The sequence below is a fragment of the Balearica regulorum genome, chromosome 8, assembly GCF_011004875.1.
Source record: "Balearica regulorum gibbericeps isolate bBalReg1 chromosome 8, bBalReg1.pri, whole genome shotgun sequence".
In the NCBI taxonomy this organism is placed as follows: domain Eukaryota; kingdom Metazoa; phylum Chordata; class Aves; order Gruiformes; family Gruidae; genus Balearica; species Balearica regulorum.
Window position 1 is genome coordinate 1277476 of NC_046191.1, and position 15717 is coordinate 1293192.

The window sequence follows — 15717 nt, forward strand, 5'->3', positions numbered from 1 at the left end:
TTACACTTCATGATTGACATTCCTGTTGCTTATGAAAGGGTCTTTCCTGCAGGTACCCAGGACTGAATTACCTCCTAGGGGCCAGGTTCTGGGTTTGGTTACTCCCTACAGTCCTGGCACGAGCAGAGCCTCACCCAGGCGAAAACAGGGGAGCAGCTGGGTAGCACCTGTTTTGCTGGAAAAGGCAGGCGATGGCGGAAAAGTCCTGCATGCAGGAGGTCTGAACAGAGACACGTACTACGTGACTGTGATGCACCCTGCCAGCTTTATCTCCTGTATCATGTGCAACTCAAAAATAATCTTGCGTTCGATTTCCAGTGCCAATCACGCATGGTGACAGTGATGCTTTTTTTGTTTTGGTTTGGTTTTTTAGAGTTATCAATACATTGCTATTTAAAATATCTCCCCTGAATTCCATAAAAACACAGGCTTTATCTGTTATCTGCAATAACAACAGTACGTGGAAAAATGTACGTTACTAAAGTGCCACCTGCTGTACTGACTAAACAGAACAGGATGGCAGGAGTGAATCCTTCTGGGTGCAACTGGATTCTCCAGCTCTTTTTTATTTATTTACTTCATTTTAAAGATCGGTGCTGACAAAGTGACCAAAGAAGATTTGTTGCCATCTAGTACAGTGCTAGGGCTCTGATATCTCATTTAAGCTCAGATGGATTATTCAGTGCCATCAAGGAATGTCCTTTGGAGAAAAAATTACTAATTGAGGTTTTAAATTTTGCAGGCTGCGCTGCCCGCCTGTGAAGCACCGCTTCTGAAACAGGCTGCGTACACGAACGCCAGTGCCGCGCAGGACCCGTTGCTGTGCTACGGGCAGTCCCCATCCGTCAGCTCTGCAGCGGCCGCCCCGCCACCGTCTCCTTTTCGTCCGGTACTTTCCCCTTGTTCTTCTAATTCTGGAGTAGAGAAAACCAAGATTTTTCACGGCCCTTGTTCAAAATTCCAGCGCAGCCCTTCACCTGGGACCTTCTCCAGATGCAGGAAAATGCAGGTTTAGTCCTTTCCGATTATTCTGGACATTTCGTAACTGGGAATTTGTACACAACCCTCTGCGGCTGACAAACCAGATGCCCCAACACATTTTTCCAGTGCACTCACGCCGTTTTATAAATAAATAGCAATAACACTGTCATCTTGCCTCATGACCTGGAGAGTAGATGTGATAAAAACCAGTCCCGTAACCAGATTCCAGATGATTTTTCCACAGGATGTGGCTACAGCACAGGAGGGAAAGGGAATAAAAACTGCCAGGAATGTAACATTTGCTATAAATAAGCACACTGCGTGTACTTAATTAGGCAATGCTGGTCAGCCTCGGTGCAGCAGATCGTGCCAGCCCTGACCCACAAGGAAGCAGGAAAAGGCCGGGGTCAGCGGTGTGGGCAGCACGCCTGGCCCGCACTGCTCCGACACGGCTCACGGCCACGGCACCCCGCTCCCACACGGATGGCTGCCCAACAGACCCGCCGGCAAACCGCCTCCTGGGGCTTGAAATACTTCTTTAAATGATGGATTTACTTGAACACTCTAGTATTTATACCAGCGCTCTTACTCGTATTTAAAACCCTCTGCATGTTCTTACGGGGGTTTCGTTAGGGCACACTGAGAAACCAGGCTGAACCTTGCACGCTCCCTCATCTGTGAACATGAGGCCTTATTTAATCTCTTTTTTTATTATGTATCAGCAACTGATGGGTTCCCTGTTTAGTTCACTGAGGTGAAGGTGTACACACAGGAACTCCCCGGCTCCTGAGGAGCCCTGGCAGTTCATCCCCGGGACTTTGCGGCGACAGAGCCACAGCAGCCGCTGGACGAAAATAAACTGCCGTGACTACCTGCGGTTCCGCCCCCGCAGGCTCCCTGCCCGCCGGGCCGCAGCCGCCCTGCCCGCGCCCGCCCCGGCCCCTCACCCCGCTGCCCACCCATGGCGGCCGCCACCGGCCGAGCGCACTGCGCATGCGCCACCCCCCCGACCCCCTCCGGCCCGCCAGGGGGCGCGCTTCCTTCACGCCCTCTTCCCGCGGCCGGGCTGAGGCATCCTAGCCGCTGCCTGACCAAAAATCCCTCCCGGCGGCCGTCCCGCTCGCTGAGGCAGCAGGGCGCAGGCGCGGCGGACAGCCCATCCGGCGCAGGACCCCGGTCCTCTTCCGCGGCGGTAGGCGCTCGGTTCGGCTCGGCCCGGCCCAAGATGTCGACCAAGAATTTCCGCGTGAGCGACGGGGACTGGATCTGCCCCGACAAGAAGTGAGCGAGGGCGGCGTCCGCCTGACCGTCCGTCCGTCCGTCCGTCCGCCCGCCGCGGGCAGGACTGCAGCACGGCACAGGGCAGGACGGGGCAGCCCCGCGGGGCAGCCGCAGGTCCGGGCGGCCCGGGAGAGCCGCGGCCACCCTCCCGCCGGGCCGGGCCGGGCCGGGCCGGATCGGGGCGAGCTTCCCCGCAGGGTTCCACGGCTCCCGGCCCCCATCGTGCAGCGGGTCCGGCACCAGCCCGTCCCGGGGCCGGGCACGGCCTGAGAAACTTAGTGGTTTAATTTGCAGCAAATTCCGTTTGAAACAGGCGTTTTTCTTTAAATCTCGTGTGCGCTTTTTGCAGCGTTCGGTTGCCTAGCGTCTTCGTTCTCTATTTTTATTTTCAGATGTGGGAATGTTAACTTTGCTAGAAGAACTAGCTGTAACAGATGCGGGAGAGGTGAGTATCTCAGATGATAGATCTTTTCCTCCTGGCCTGTTTCTGCCTTTTTCAAAGAAGAAGACATTAGATCTTTTTTAGTTAATCATAAAGCAAGACGTTTGTGAACTGATTCTTTTTTTTTGTTTTTTTTGTTTTCTTTTCTAGAGAAAACGACAGAAGCCAAAATGATGAAAGCTGGAGGGACTGAAATAGGGAAGACGCTTGCTGAGAAGAGTCGTGGCCTCTTCAGTGCTAACGACTGGCAGTGTAAAACGTACGGCCTTTTAAAAACCGCAGAGTGTTCTCTTAGAGCCACACAAAACATCTACTATGAGATAATTTTGTCAGTATGAATTTGCTGGTGCTGATGAGAGGAGAGTGATCAAAACTCACAGCTATTCTGCCAGTAGTGTTTTGCTGTGAGGACAGCATTCATTTTTGTTTGCTGGGCAGCAGTTACTTAATTAACATGACTGGGAAAAGATTAAAAAAAAATCAAGACTAGACAGGTGAAAGCTCATGTTTGTCTTTGATAAGCCGAGACACTTCTCAAGAAACGTGTAGATGGAAGTAACACCTTCATTGCAGTATGATATTTTATTGTTACCATTCACTTGATATTTAATGAGTACAGTTTAGCACATAGTTAAAGTCTTAGCTATTTCTCTAAGCCATCAGATCAAGAGCATTAAGATCTAAATTAGAGAAGGACTATTTTAATAAAATGCCTTGATTTTGGAAAGGCTCCAGGCTTTCTGGAGCACTTTTAAGGATTTCAGGTTTTGCTGACTGAGTCAGCTGTCTGACCAGCGAAACCTGGAACTATTTTTTTTGTTACTATTTTGTTCTGTCCAAACTTGGCTGTGTTCAGCCTGATGGGTTTCCGTTTGCGCTGCTCTGCAGCACGGACGGACAGGTCTCCTCCTGGGCAGCACCAGGGGGAATCCAGCTGATGGCACGCGTAGGATTGTCCTGTTCCCCCCAAGCCCGTAGCTGGGCTGTGCCTTGTGGGCCCCCTCCCCTCCGCTGTGGGACGGAGCAGCATCCCGATGAGAGCGTTGCGGATGGATGATGCACGAGCGGCCTTTCAGGATGCTGTAAGACAGAAATGCCGTACAGCACATAACTGTAGCTGTGCATCGGTGGGTGACGATGGCAGCTCATAAGTGTTATTCCTGTGGTAGCTTCTTCGTTAACTCCTCTGAGCTGTGAATGCCACTAGTGGAGAGTGATGAGGAATTTTAACGCTTTTCATGTAGTCTTACTTGCGTTACCTTGTCTGCCTACCTGCCAGTTAACTTTACCTCTTTCCCTTGGTTTTTTCCAGTACGGTCACCTTCCCGTCGTCCTCGTACTGGTGAAATACCTGTAGACTCTCTCAGTTCTTTGTGTCGTAGGGACTGTTGGCCTCGGAGTTAATCGTGTTGTACTAGTGCTAAAACTTGGCAAATACATTTTTATAATTTTTTTTTACATGTTGCCTCAGCACTTAAGCTTTTTGATTTGAAATGTTTCTGATTTCTGTTTTGTTCTTTTTGCCTCTGAAGATGTGGTAACGTGAACTGGGCCAGAAGATCAGAATGTAATATGTGTAATACTCCAAAGTACGCTAAATTGGAGGAGAGGACAGGTAAGGTGTATATGGTTTTAAAATACTCAAATTACTGTAAGAAACCTTTTTATAAATCACAATGTAATTTAATTAAAGGGATTATTTTCACAGCAGAACTAGCAAAGATGAATGGTCTTCCATATGAAAATAAATCTGTAGGTTCTTGATTACTTTTAGTGGTGTGTAAAGTATGTGATGGTTTCATGTGGAAAGTCAACAAATATTCAGCTTAAACTGCCTCTATATTTGATTTTGATGCAAAGATGTTTGGAAGGAGTAATGCAATATTTTATTAAGGTGTAGTGTATATATGGTGTCTATCTACAGAGGAATCGGCAGTCACCAGAACAGTGTTTGAAGGCTGTAGAGATGAGGCTGTGGTCTCTTAATGAGGTTTGGTCACACCATGACGCGTTTTAAGTTACTCCTGCATTAACAATGAACCCAGCGGTAACTAGAACAGAGGATATCCTTACAGTGCGGTCGTAACTATACTGTTACCACTGCAAAGGGGATCAGGCAGAGAATTTAATGCATAGAGTGTAATGCTAACGGATATAAAAAAAAGAAGCGTGGAGAAGAGCCCAGACCTTATTATTCAAAAGGAAAAAGAGTATTTTTGTAATGTTCTTGTTTAATATTGTAAGAATATTAGAGAATAATATTTATTTGTATTTCATATCATATTTTGTATAATTGCATATTTTAAATATGTAATTAATTTTTCAAGTTCTGGTGTCCTTCAGAGTAAACTTGCAGTCGTGTGCAGGACAGCTGGCATGTTGTGCACTCTTGCAGTAAATGAAAGTCAGCTGAAATTGAAATGAGCTGTTGAAGTTTTCCACTTGCGTTATAAAAAGGAATAGAAAGATTCCTAAGGCAAATCTTGGCAGTTGTACAGCTCACTGCAGCTACAGGATGCTTTTGTTCCCTGCGGAACACTATTCCTTCTGTGTTGGTTATGTGTCTTAATCCATTTTCTCAATTAGGTTTCTGAGGAACTATATTTAATAAACAAGTGTGGGAACAACTCATGTTCCTCTTGAGATCGTATTACGTTCTTATGGCATGTGTTTATAAATCCACCGAAGGCTTCCAGAACCTCTGTGGAAGTTTAGAATAAACTTTGTGCTTTGTGTAGCTGAATTTGGTGCAGCTCAAGAGATTGTCCTGTTTTACCCCTTTTTTTAAAGGATACGGAGGAGGATTTAATGAACGAGAAAACGTTGAATATATAGAACGTGAAGAATCAGATGGGGAGTATGATGAGGTAAGATTAGGTACATGCACAACTCTGGAGCGACGTGTGTTGTGACACCTGCGTTTAGGACACATACATTTGCATTTGGTTTCTGTACGGGGAAAAGCGCGAGTCAGAAATACGTTGTGACACATCTCTCCATCAAAAGCTCAAGTGTCACAGGTTTGAACTGAAAGCGAATGCATCTGTTTTGTCTGTTGGGGGTTAAAAACTAAGAATGAGTTCAAATTAAACTGGTACAAGCTGAGTTCGTTAAACTTCTTAGGGAGCTGGCTTCAGGGTCATGCATGTTGTTTTCAGCCAGATGTTCAAGACTGGTTTATAAAGATAAGCACAAATATAAAGTACTCTTTTGTTAAATTCAGATTTCCATTGATCTTGGCTGTGGGTGCTGATTGTATCCAAGACAAGCGTCTCTTTAGAAAGTTTCTTGTTGCTAATTGATGTTTCATGATGCTTCTTCCCTTTGAGTGATACCTTATTTTAAATTGATGTGTATTTATTTTCTTAGAGAAGTTTTACCAAAAAACACAGTTGGAAATTACTCTTGATTAAATTGTATTCTAATGGAATGAAATTTCTTAGTTTGGACGCAAAAAGAAAAAATATAGAGGGAAGCCGGTTGGTCCTGCGTCTATCCTGAAGGAAGTAGAAGATAAGGAATCTGAAGGGGAAGATGAGGAGGATGAGGATGAAGATCTCTCCAAATATAAATTGGATGAGGTAGTGTGTTTTGGATTTGGGTTTGGGGTTTTTTTAGCAATTATTTTTGAATTATTACTACAGTGCTGTTCAGTAGGTAAGGTTTGGTCTGTGTTTTTAGCTGCCTTTAGAGCAGTGTAGAGGAGTAGCTATCAGAGTAATGGTGCCTGCATTCAAAGATGTATAATTTTTTTTAAACCACAAAAAATTAAAAGCTTATCTGAGATCAGGATCAAAAATGTTGACATTGTTCTTTGGAACCTTTATGTATGGTTACCATATAAAGGGAATGTTCTTGAATTTTATTCTTAGTCTTTAAAAACCACGTCAGATTTATTTTTTATAAAATGGAATAAAATACTCGGAGATTTTTTTTCATCTTTCCTGAAATAACATGATCATCCTATACTGGATTGTCCACGTCTTTGGACAGCAGTCCTGCAGAGACATGCATATATGCTTATTTTTTACGCAGCAGTCATCAAATTCTGCATACAAAACATGTCTCTGCAGAATTGTGCTATGGTTACAGATTTTGAGTCTGAAAAGTCTTCCAGGCACTCCTTTAAAAAGTAACTGGTAGAAATGAGTGTCTGTGTTTTAACTTAAGTAACAGAAAATGGGACTTCAGATGGGCTTTTTTTGCAGGCTTTTTATTAGCTTGCTCTGAAACACACATTTTCAGTCACTCTTTACTCTCAAGTAAACACTCTTTTTAAATGTTGGGTAAAAAACACAAAATAAACCATAAAGTAAAAAAGTGACTGAAGAAAACAATCCACATATTTAAGTGTTTCTGCATTTTTTCAGGATGAGGATGAAGATGATGCTGACCTTTCAAAATATAATCTTGATGCCAGTGAAGAAGAGGACACTAATAAGAAAAAGAAATCCAATAGGCGCAGTCGTTCTAAGTCTCGATCTTCCCACTCACGATCTTCATCGCGCTCATCCTCTCATTCAAGCTCAAGGTCTAGGTCCAGGTAAACGGGTACAGGTCAAGGGTAACGCCAGGCAAAATGTCAGTATCTAACTTCCTTATTTACTTTTTTTTCTTGATTGCCTTACAGTTTTAGTTGAATAATGTTAACCATTTTATGTACAGAATTTACATGGATAGATAATGTTCTGTCCTGACCTGAGGATCCTCCCTAGGGAGGCTTCATGTGTCTTGTTGCTTGTTTTGGTAAATTTCAGTTGATATTTCAAATTAATTGAAAAATATAACTTGTTTTCAATTTTATTTTTAGGCTTGTTGGCCATGTGTGATTCAGTGGGTGAAATTTTTTAGCAACGTTGAGTAGAGTTGATAGAGAAGCAGAAGGGTGGTGGTGTTAAAGTGGGAGGAGGGGGCAGAAGAGGGCAGTGATGATGCAGTCCAGACAGATTCAGTGAAAGGACAGCATGGAAAATATCCTGGAAATGAAGACAAGAAACTTGAACTCAGCTTAATGGCAAGCAACAAAGCTTGGCAATGTTGTCAGAATAACGCTAAAGGTTTATATTGATCATGAGGCCACAAAAAAAGTCTGCTGGGTAGGCTGAAGACCTCACATGATTATTTAAATTCAGTAATCGGTAAATGTTTTGTAATCGTGTGATGTAAGTCACATAGTTTTTTAGCAGCCTTCCAATTAATACAAGGATGCTGCTGTTAGGTTTAAGACCTCAAATCGGTACTAGCTCATAGGATTATACATAAAGTTCAAGTGTCTTCTAATCTTCCTAGCTTTGCAACTGGACCTCTCTGCACTCACGGCTGTGATCACTGCCCAAATTCTTCCGACCCTCATACTAACTTGATGCCAGCCACTGTCTGTTTTGTCTTTCTCCCCATTGCTGTCATGCTTTTTTTTATACTGCTGCTTCTCTGAAAGATTATGTTCTTCATGGTACCTATTGTCAGCCTCCCCACTCCACCAAATGCCGTCTGGAGCTGTGTATGTGCCGCGTGGCTCCAAGGAGGAGCACTAAGCGAATGGTAGTGACTGAGCTGGCCAGCTGTCAGCAGTTTTGTAAATGAAGCGAGGTGTGGAGCAAGGCCTTTGAGGAAGTGGCTGTGAGGATGGCCTGCAGGCAGTCCGGGCTGTGTCTGGGTGCAGTCCTTAGGTTTAGGGCTGGGAAGGTCAAAGAAGACAGAACAGCTTCATCTGGCAATAACTTTGTTCGTTAACTCACAAATGTAGCTGGTAATGACTGAAATTTGCTAGGGATCTTTCAACACTGTCGAATTTCTTGATTCTAGCTACAGAGAATTAATTGGAAATATCAGTTGCCGTTTGCACTTCTCTGTTTTTTTTAAAAAGGTTTAAATATCATTTCTAGTTAGCATGTGTTCATACTGCCTTTTTTTTGCACAGTAAAATGAAAAAGACATGGTGACAATATAAACTAGGTGAATGACAGCATGTGTAATATATTTTTCCTGAAAAGATTATTAGAATTTGATTGCAATGCCTTCTTTTTTATGATAGTTACTGCAAGTCTGCTGCCTTTTTTACATATCTTTTGTGGTTTGTGCTTTAAAGAAAATCCATCAATGTGAAAAATTTGATAAGAATTTTGACTAGTTCCAAGTAGCGTTAGATATGTCTGTATTTTAGCCAAGAATTAACTACTACTAGATTTTTAATGAAGGTTACAAAAAACTTGAAACTGCTTACATAATGCTTGTGAGAACTGACTTGGGGAGAATTTGAGTGAGCTAGTCCTAATACCCTTACCTACTCTGCTTTCCAAAGAAACTGATGGGTTTCAAGTTAAGGCACAAATTAAAAGTTCAGGCATTGGTTTCATGAAATAGTTAATAGATACGCAGTTGTTTCATTTTGCCAAGTAACTGCAATCCTCACTAATTTTTGTGCTTTGTTTTAGGAAATGTAATAAAAAGCTGACTTTATAAATTTTTTAATGCACCTTCTTGCTATGTTAAAGTTTCTCTTAAAATGTACTATGGTGATACTGGGGGCGTAGGAGGAAATTGTCGCTTTTTAGTGACTCTAGGCCAAATTGTATTGCTGCATCATTGTCTCTGCTGCTGACAGTGGCAGTTCTGCTAAAAACAAGTCAGACACTGGAAAAAAATGTTCTGTGTTGTTTCAGGTCCCATTCAAGAAGTTCTTCCAGTTCCAGATCAAGATCTCGTTCCAGTTCCAGAGAACACTCTAGATCTCGTGGGTCGAAATCAAGGTGAATGAGGTAGCACTCTCTCCTTGCAGAGAGAAAAAAGGGCAGAAGAACCAACCGCTTGTTGATTTCATCGTAAAATTATGCCAGTCAAAAAACATTAACTCATTTTTATCTTGGAAGTCAGAATTCCTGGGGTCTCTGCACAAGGTTGTTACCACTACAGATGCATTTCTTGAGAATGCAAGGTTTTGGTTGAAGAGTTTAATTCTGATCTAAGCTAGACGAGCGGACGCCACAGATCTTCACTTTGAAGGAAGAAGAATTTGAATGCATGTTTACTTGCTTCAGTAATTTTTGCTGTTTTTACTGTTTCCACTTTGGCTACTTGATGTGGAAGAACATTAGAAAATACACTGTCCTCCTGGTTTTGTGTTTAGTGATAACGTATTTAACTTATCTAACTTCCACTAGATAGTGCTGCCGTTATCTTTATCAATGTGGGGGTAATGTATAAAAAATGCTGGTAGTAAATCATGGGAGAAGCTGACAGGAGTTTGAGCTAGCTGACACTTTCTGTATAGCCGTTACTGAACCATGCGGGGAAGAGTCACAAAAGCATTTAAGTTCCTTGAGGTGTCCTTGCACAGGCGTCCCGTTGGCAGGACTTCCCTCTTGCGATGGAACGAAGAACTGTCCCATCTCCATGCATGCAGAGAATCTTAAAACTGTAAATAAGGAAGTTTCAGTTGGGAAGACCAGTGCCAAACGGTTGCAGAAGCATGCTATGGATCCTTGCGTGAGGGTCAGCGTGAGATGGAATCCGTGCTCTTAGGAAGAGGAAAAGGGTGCCTGTGTCCCGCTAGATGCTGAAGGGACTCGTCAGCTGAGCTGGGTTATTCCCTTGTGCCGCACAGCATCCACCATGTCCTCGGTGTGGTAGCTCCTGTGAAATAGGACTGCTTTGTTGTTTATGCTGAGAACCCTGAAAATACTTTACCAACAACATACGCTGTGTTGTTTGGGGGGGGGTTAAATGTTTTTTTCAGCTTACTGAAAAAAAAAATCCTGTAGGTGTTTTTATTTAATTTTGGAATTATGGTTTAGGACTTTCTAGCTCTATTCTTTTTTCCACAAGTGGTTTTTTTCTTGTTAGATAACCAAACATGATTTTTGAATGCTTGCGAGGGAAGCTGATTTTTAAAATGTCAAAATGACTGTATTCTAAGAGGTTATTTTAAAAATATTTTGGTTGTGGACAGTCTTGCTCTCTAGCCAAATTTATTTTGAGATTTGTAAATACACCTTCTGAGGGTTTTAACTATTCTAGTAAGATGGGCATTACAAATTTCCAGTGTGAAATATCCATCAATATGAAGTGAAACGTTGTTAAATCAGCATTACATCTATGGTTTTCAAGCCGTTTTGCTTAGCGAATTTAGCTCCTGAGGAGGTCCTTATACAGGGTACTTCCTGTCCCAGTCTCCCATCGCTTCTTTGCCAAAATGCGTCATTCTGGCCAATGCTGGAAAGAGGCTTCCAAACCGTTGGTGGTCTGTATATCAAGAGTACTATTTAGCAAAATTTATTAAGAAAACTACCACGGCAGTAGAAGTCTTTATTGGCAGATAACTAAGGAGTAAGTATTAAAGCATCCACAAATTTATTTGACAAAACACTGATGTAAACAGAGTAGTAAGTGTTCATGAAACTGTCTTTTTGTTCTTTCTTTGTTCTCTCTATATTATACCAGAATTAAATCTGATTTATTTCTTAATCAATAAAGATCCAGCTCCAGGTCCTACAGGGGGTCTTCCACCCCAAGAAAAAGATCTTACTCAAGCTCTCGTTCATCATCATCTCCCGAGAGAAGCAAGAAGCGAAGTCGTTCTAGATCTTCTTCATCTGGTGATCGCAAAAAAAGACGATCGAGATCACGGTCACCCGAAAGGTTTGGGTTTATGTAGAATAAGAATGGGTGTATTTAAATGTGTGATTTTTTTTTTTTTTCTGAAGGACTGAGATTCACTGGGAAAGAATTGAATCTGATCAGTTTTTCTGATATCAAAAGTAGCTTTCTCACTTCCCCTACTTTTACTTCCTATTAAAACCTCTGTAATTGCTTCCCCCTCCCAATGAAACTTCCTCCTGGTAGGAGCATGTTCCATAGAAAGACCTGGGTCACCATTCTTCCAGTGTGTGAAAGCGTTAGCGTGTACGTTACTGATTTATTTTGATAAATATTGCATTTAGAAATTTTACTCTACTTTCAGTATTAAACTTACATTTTTAGTATTAAATTCACATTCATGAGCTTAAAGTGGTTTAAAGTTATTTCTATATTCTTATAAGGCCCCTATCAGATATACTTGGCTTCCAGCTATTATAGGATACAGACTACTCAAAGTGGATGCTAAAATTAATTTCAACTTATTTCTTTGCATGCTTTCTCCATTTGTATCTTACAGACGCCGCAGATCATCATCTGGATCTTCCCATTCTGGTTCCCGTACAAGTTCTAAAAAGAAATAACGTATTAAAGCTCACATTTAAAAAAAAAAAAAAAAAAATTCCAGTCAGTGCATGAGACATTTTTAAGAAGTTGGTGTCTTACTTGGTCAGAAGTGCTAAATCTGCTAGTAGAGGTGCATGTCTGTCCTTGCTTTCTGGAAAACTGCAGCTTTGTTCATTCATGAAACAAAAAGTGAGGTAGCATTTTAAGCCATAAACTCCCCAGAAGAGGTGGGAAGTTTTCCTATTTGAGTAAGGGTTTTTTTCTTGTTTTGAAAGACTCAATTACTCGATTCCTGGTTCTCTTAGGCGTATGAGCAGGCACAGGCTGGATATGTTCTAGTGCAACTCCTCTCTTCATGTGACAATTACAACAAAGTTGGAGGCATGAGCTTTCTGCATCCAGCTCCTGAGCTGGTTTGATGTAGCTCGTACGGGACCACGTAAGATGAGCGTAGCTGTAGGGCTGGTGTTGCCGCTGGATGACAGTAGTGAGTACTTCAGTCCAATTATTTTTTATTTTTCTGTGTTGAAGAAAAAGTATAGATGGACGCCCCTCTCTTTAGCTCTGCTCGGTGCAAAAATACCCGGTCCGTCATCCGATTCTGCCGGGAGTGAATTAGATTTCATTCCTTCAAAGCCAGGATGTTCGAGACCTCAGGCGCTATCCCCTCCATTGCTCGAGTCTCGTCGCTGCCGGTGCCTGTCACTGTGGAAGCGATTTGCTGCAGTCAGCAAAGTGCCCTTTCTGCAGCGGGCACCGGCTGCGCCATTCTTAACCTGCATGGATCCCGGACTCCGTGATCCTCCCGTAGAAAAGGGTCATTTAGGAACTACTCTTGAGATGGAGGAATGTGGAACTAGCTTCTTGGAATCACGTGAAGCTTCTGCAGGCCATCTGTAAAATTCATTTGGGGCTAAAATTTTCAAGGTATCTGGATTTTATTTATATTTAAAAATGAGAATTAATAAACTGTAGAAAGTTCTGACATCTTAAATGTGTTCTTCAATCATTATTTTTCCCTTAAACATAATTTATGGCTTAAAATGCTTTATTGAATCTATTTTGCTAGCAATATCACATTAAAACGTGGTCTCTTGAGCTCCGTTTGGTTAAGAAAGGTTTAAATATCTTCAGTGCCATCACAAGGTAAGTATGTTAAGGAAAAATCTTCTTTTTAAGCAAACAGCAATATATCTGCATTTATTTCAGTAGTAAAACTTCCAAACCCGTATTTGACCGCTGCTTTTTTAAATGAACTGCACAAAAACAAACGGAGCAAAATTTAAAAACTACATTCTGCTTGCTTTTTTTTTTTTTTAAGACATTTCTTTTGGACTGGTATATAAGCAAAATGTTTTTGGTGTAGAAATATTTTGATAATCTTTTTGCAGAAAAAAAAATGCTCTGCAGTTTCTTCTTTAATGCTTTCTTTTCTGTCTATTTTCAATGCTAACTGTGTGTAGATTGCACAAGAGCAGGTTAGTCTTGTAACTGTGCCTCTGACGACTTCAAAGTCCAACTACTAAATTGTAAAAATCAGATCTAATAGATGCTATGTTGTTAGCCTTTGGGTTTTTTCTTGTGCTTTGTATTACAATTGTTGCTGTACTTAACAGATGGAAGTTTTTAAATTTAGCAAACGATAGGCTACAGACAAAGGAAAATGATGGTTTCATTTGGCTCAGATAAAATGTAAGGCAAGATGATTCTGTAGACAAGTGTAAATAAAACCTGTGAGTCAACTGTGCAGCGAGTGCTTTCTCTTGGAAAACAGGAGCAAATCTTTCTGTATGGCCCGTACTAACAGGTTATGTTGTTGTTCTTGGCTACTGCAGTGCAAGAAGAGCAGGATGTGCACTTACCTGGCCACGTGTATCGTAGATCGTCAGGTTGTTTGAGTACTGAAAATACTTTTGGGTTTAAATGGCAGCGCATTTAAAATGAGCTTTTTACAAAACTTCAGGGTGTTTTCATCTGTATGTGTTCCGTATCTTTCAGAAACGTTTTAGAGGAAGCAGTGTGTTTGAACTACTGATTTTGACTTTTTAAAATACAGAGGCCCAGTGACTGTGGTAGTCTTCGCATACCTGTTATAAATGACACAAAATACCTTTTTTTAGTTAGTGGATCAGCAAAGACCTTGGAGCCACACTATTAGAACCAAACACGGTCCCACTCTGGTAAGACGCAAACCCAATTAAGCTGGGGCCGTGGAACGGCGGGTTGGCTGCCGTGGGTGTTGGTGTTGGCCTCAGTGGCCCAGCGCTAAATCCTCCTGCCTCGCTAGAAAAACCTTTTCCTTGCCCTCTGTAGCTATTGCAGTCAGATAAATCGCTGCCTGTAGAACAGAGCGGGTGTTTCTGGGCTGCCTTATCAAAGATCAGTGAAATTTGTCCTAGCAAAGGAGGAAGTGCTGATGAGGTAAGTTTAGGGCTGATGCACTTTTCTGAGAAAAGCGAAATACATTCATGAACGGTGGTGGTGGGTGTGAGTGGTGGTCTAGTAATTGAAAACCAGAAAGGGAGTCTAAACAGAAGCAGACTAGTCTTTAATTATATGTAAATTTGGCAACAGAGTAAAATCCACTGCTGGAAAATGTTTCTTCAGATAATGGATTAATAATAAAAAGCATTAAAATGTCCACATTGGTACATTTTAAAGCAAGCTTGTTTCATTTCCACCTGGCTCCTGTGCGCTGTTGTCTGATGGAAGCAACTGTGATGAAGGACCAGAGAGTAAAGTGTCTCTGCGAGGTCTGTCTGCCCGCTGCCCCCCCAGCTTTATTTTAGGTACAACAAACTGCTGGAAGTCAGCTGTGGTGCCGGGTAACCGGCACCGTGCTCATCCCTTCACTGCGGCAGCCACGTGCTGTGCCGTATTCTGTTGGGGTCCTTGGGGGGTGGCGGTGCCCGTGTATTGCTGATGAGCAGGTTTACATGATGGCATCTCCAATGGCGCTGTCGTCGGCTCACCTTTAGGAGATAATGAGGTAAATAACACTTGAGGAGTTAGGATAAATACTGAGGATGCTTATTGCAACCTTTCTCATTTCAAGGGAGCACTGCTGGATGAATGTTGAGCCTTGCAGGTGTACTGTGAAACAGTACGATGTGTTACACCCTAGGTGTGGGAAAAGGCGTCCTACGGATGGGTTTTGAAAAGGGAGAGCTGACCACTGGAGTTTGGCATTCCCAGGATGGCACCGCGTGTCACGGAGGGTTAGCGGAGGCAGTGTCCTCCATAACCACCTCACTTCAGCTGGAACCATGACAGCATCATGTCGTCTGCCATTAGCAGAGACTTAGTGCTTGAGTCCTTTTTTTTTTTTTTTTTTTTTTTAGCCAAATATCAGCTGAGATACTAAGAGATCCGAGAGTGAATATTCTCACGTGGCATTAAAAGATACTTTAAGTGGGAAAAAAAACTTTGACTGAAGCCGATGGAGGTCTGAGGCTTGTCACATCCCCTCCGGGCTGGGAGCACCGGTTGTTCTCTGTTAATGGCAGCACCTCCCCACCGTGTTTCCAGTTTGTTCCTATTCCAGGAGTTTCTCTGCTGGGGATGCTCCAGCTGCACACGTCTCTGCTTCTGGGGAGGAAACTCCAGGTAATGTTTTTAATCAATTCCATAGTTTGTTCTTGGATCATTGATCAAAATGGGTCACTGGTTGTGGAACTTTGTCTGGAATCCTTTAACATAAAGAAGGCTTTTCTGTTCTTTAATCAGAAATAACAGCTAATAGGGTATTTGTTTGGGGTTGGGCGGGTTATTTGTTTAACGTATGAAAGCATAAATATTTGTGCAAACTCTTC

At 42.4% G+C, this 15717-nt stretch overlaps 1 protein-coding gene across 1 annotated transcript; it reads left to right on the forward strand.

The window, feature by feature from the left end:
* The first annotated feature begins 2141 nt into the window (after positions 1 to 2141).
* Positions 2142 to 13652, forward strand: ZRANB2 (zinc finger RANBP2-type containing 2). The gene is made up of 10 exons (XM_075759107.1): positions 2142 to 2262; positions 2655 to 2707; positions 2855 to 2963; positions 4237 to 4319; positions 5495 to 5571; positions 6148 to 6285; positions 7075 to 7247; positions 9367 to 9453; positions 11177 to 11341; positions 11859 to 13652. The coding sequence occupies exons 1-10, from the start codon at positions 2207 to 2209 to the stop codon at positions 11920 to 11922; spliced, it is 1005 nt and encodes a 334-aa protein (XP_075615222.1). The 5' UTR covers positions 2142 to 2206; the 3' UTR covers positions 11923 to 13652.
* The last annotated feature ends 2065 nt before the right edge of the window (positions 13653 to 15717 follow it).

Coding starts and splice junctions, on each gene's coding strand:
- ZRANB2 (XM_075759107.1), top strand. CDS start 2,207: ATGTCGACCAAGAATTTCCGCGTGAGCGACGGGGACTGGATCTGCCCC. Junction 2,263..2,654: donor TGGATCTGCCCCGACAAGAA/GTGAGCGAGGGC, acceptor TTTTATTTTCAG/ATGTGGGAATGTTAACTTTG. Junction 6,286..7,074: donor CCAAATATAAATTGGATGAG/GTAGTGTGTTTT, acceptor GCATTTTTTCAG/GATGAGGATGAAGATGATGC.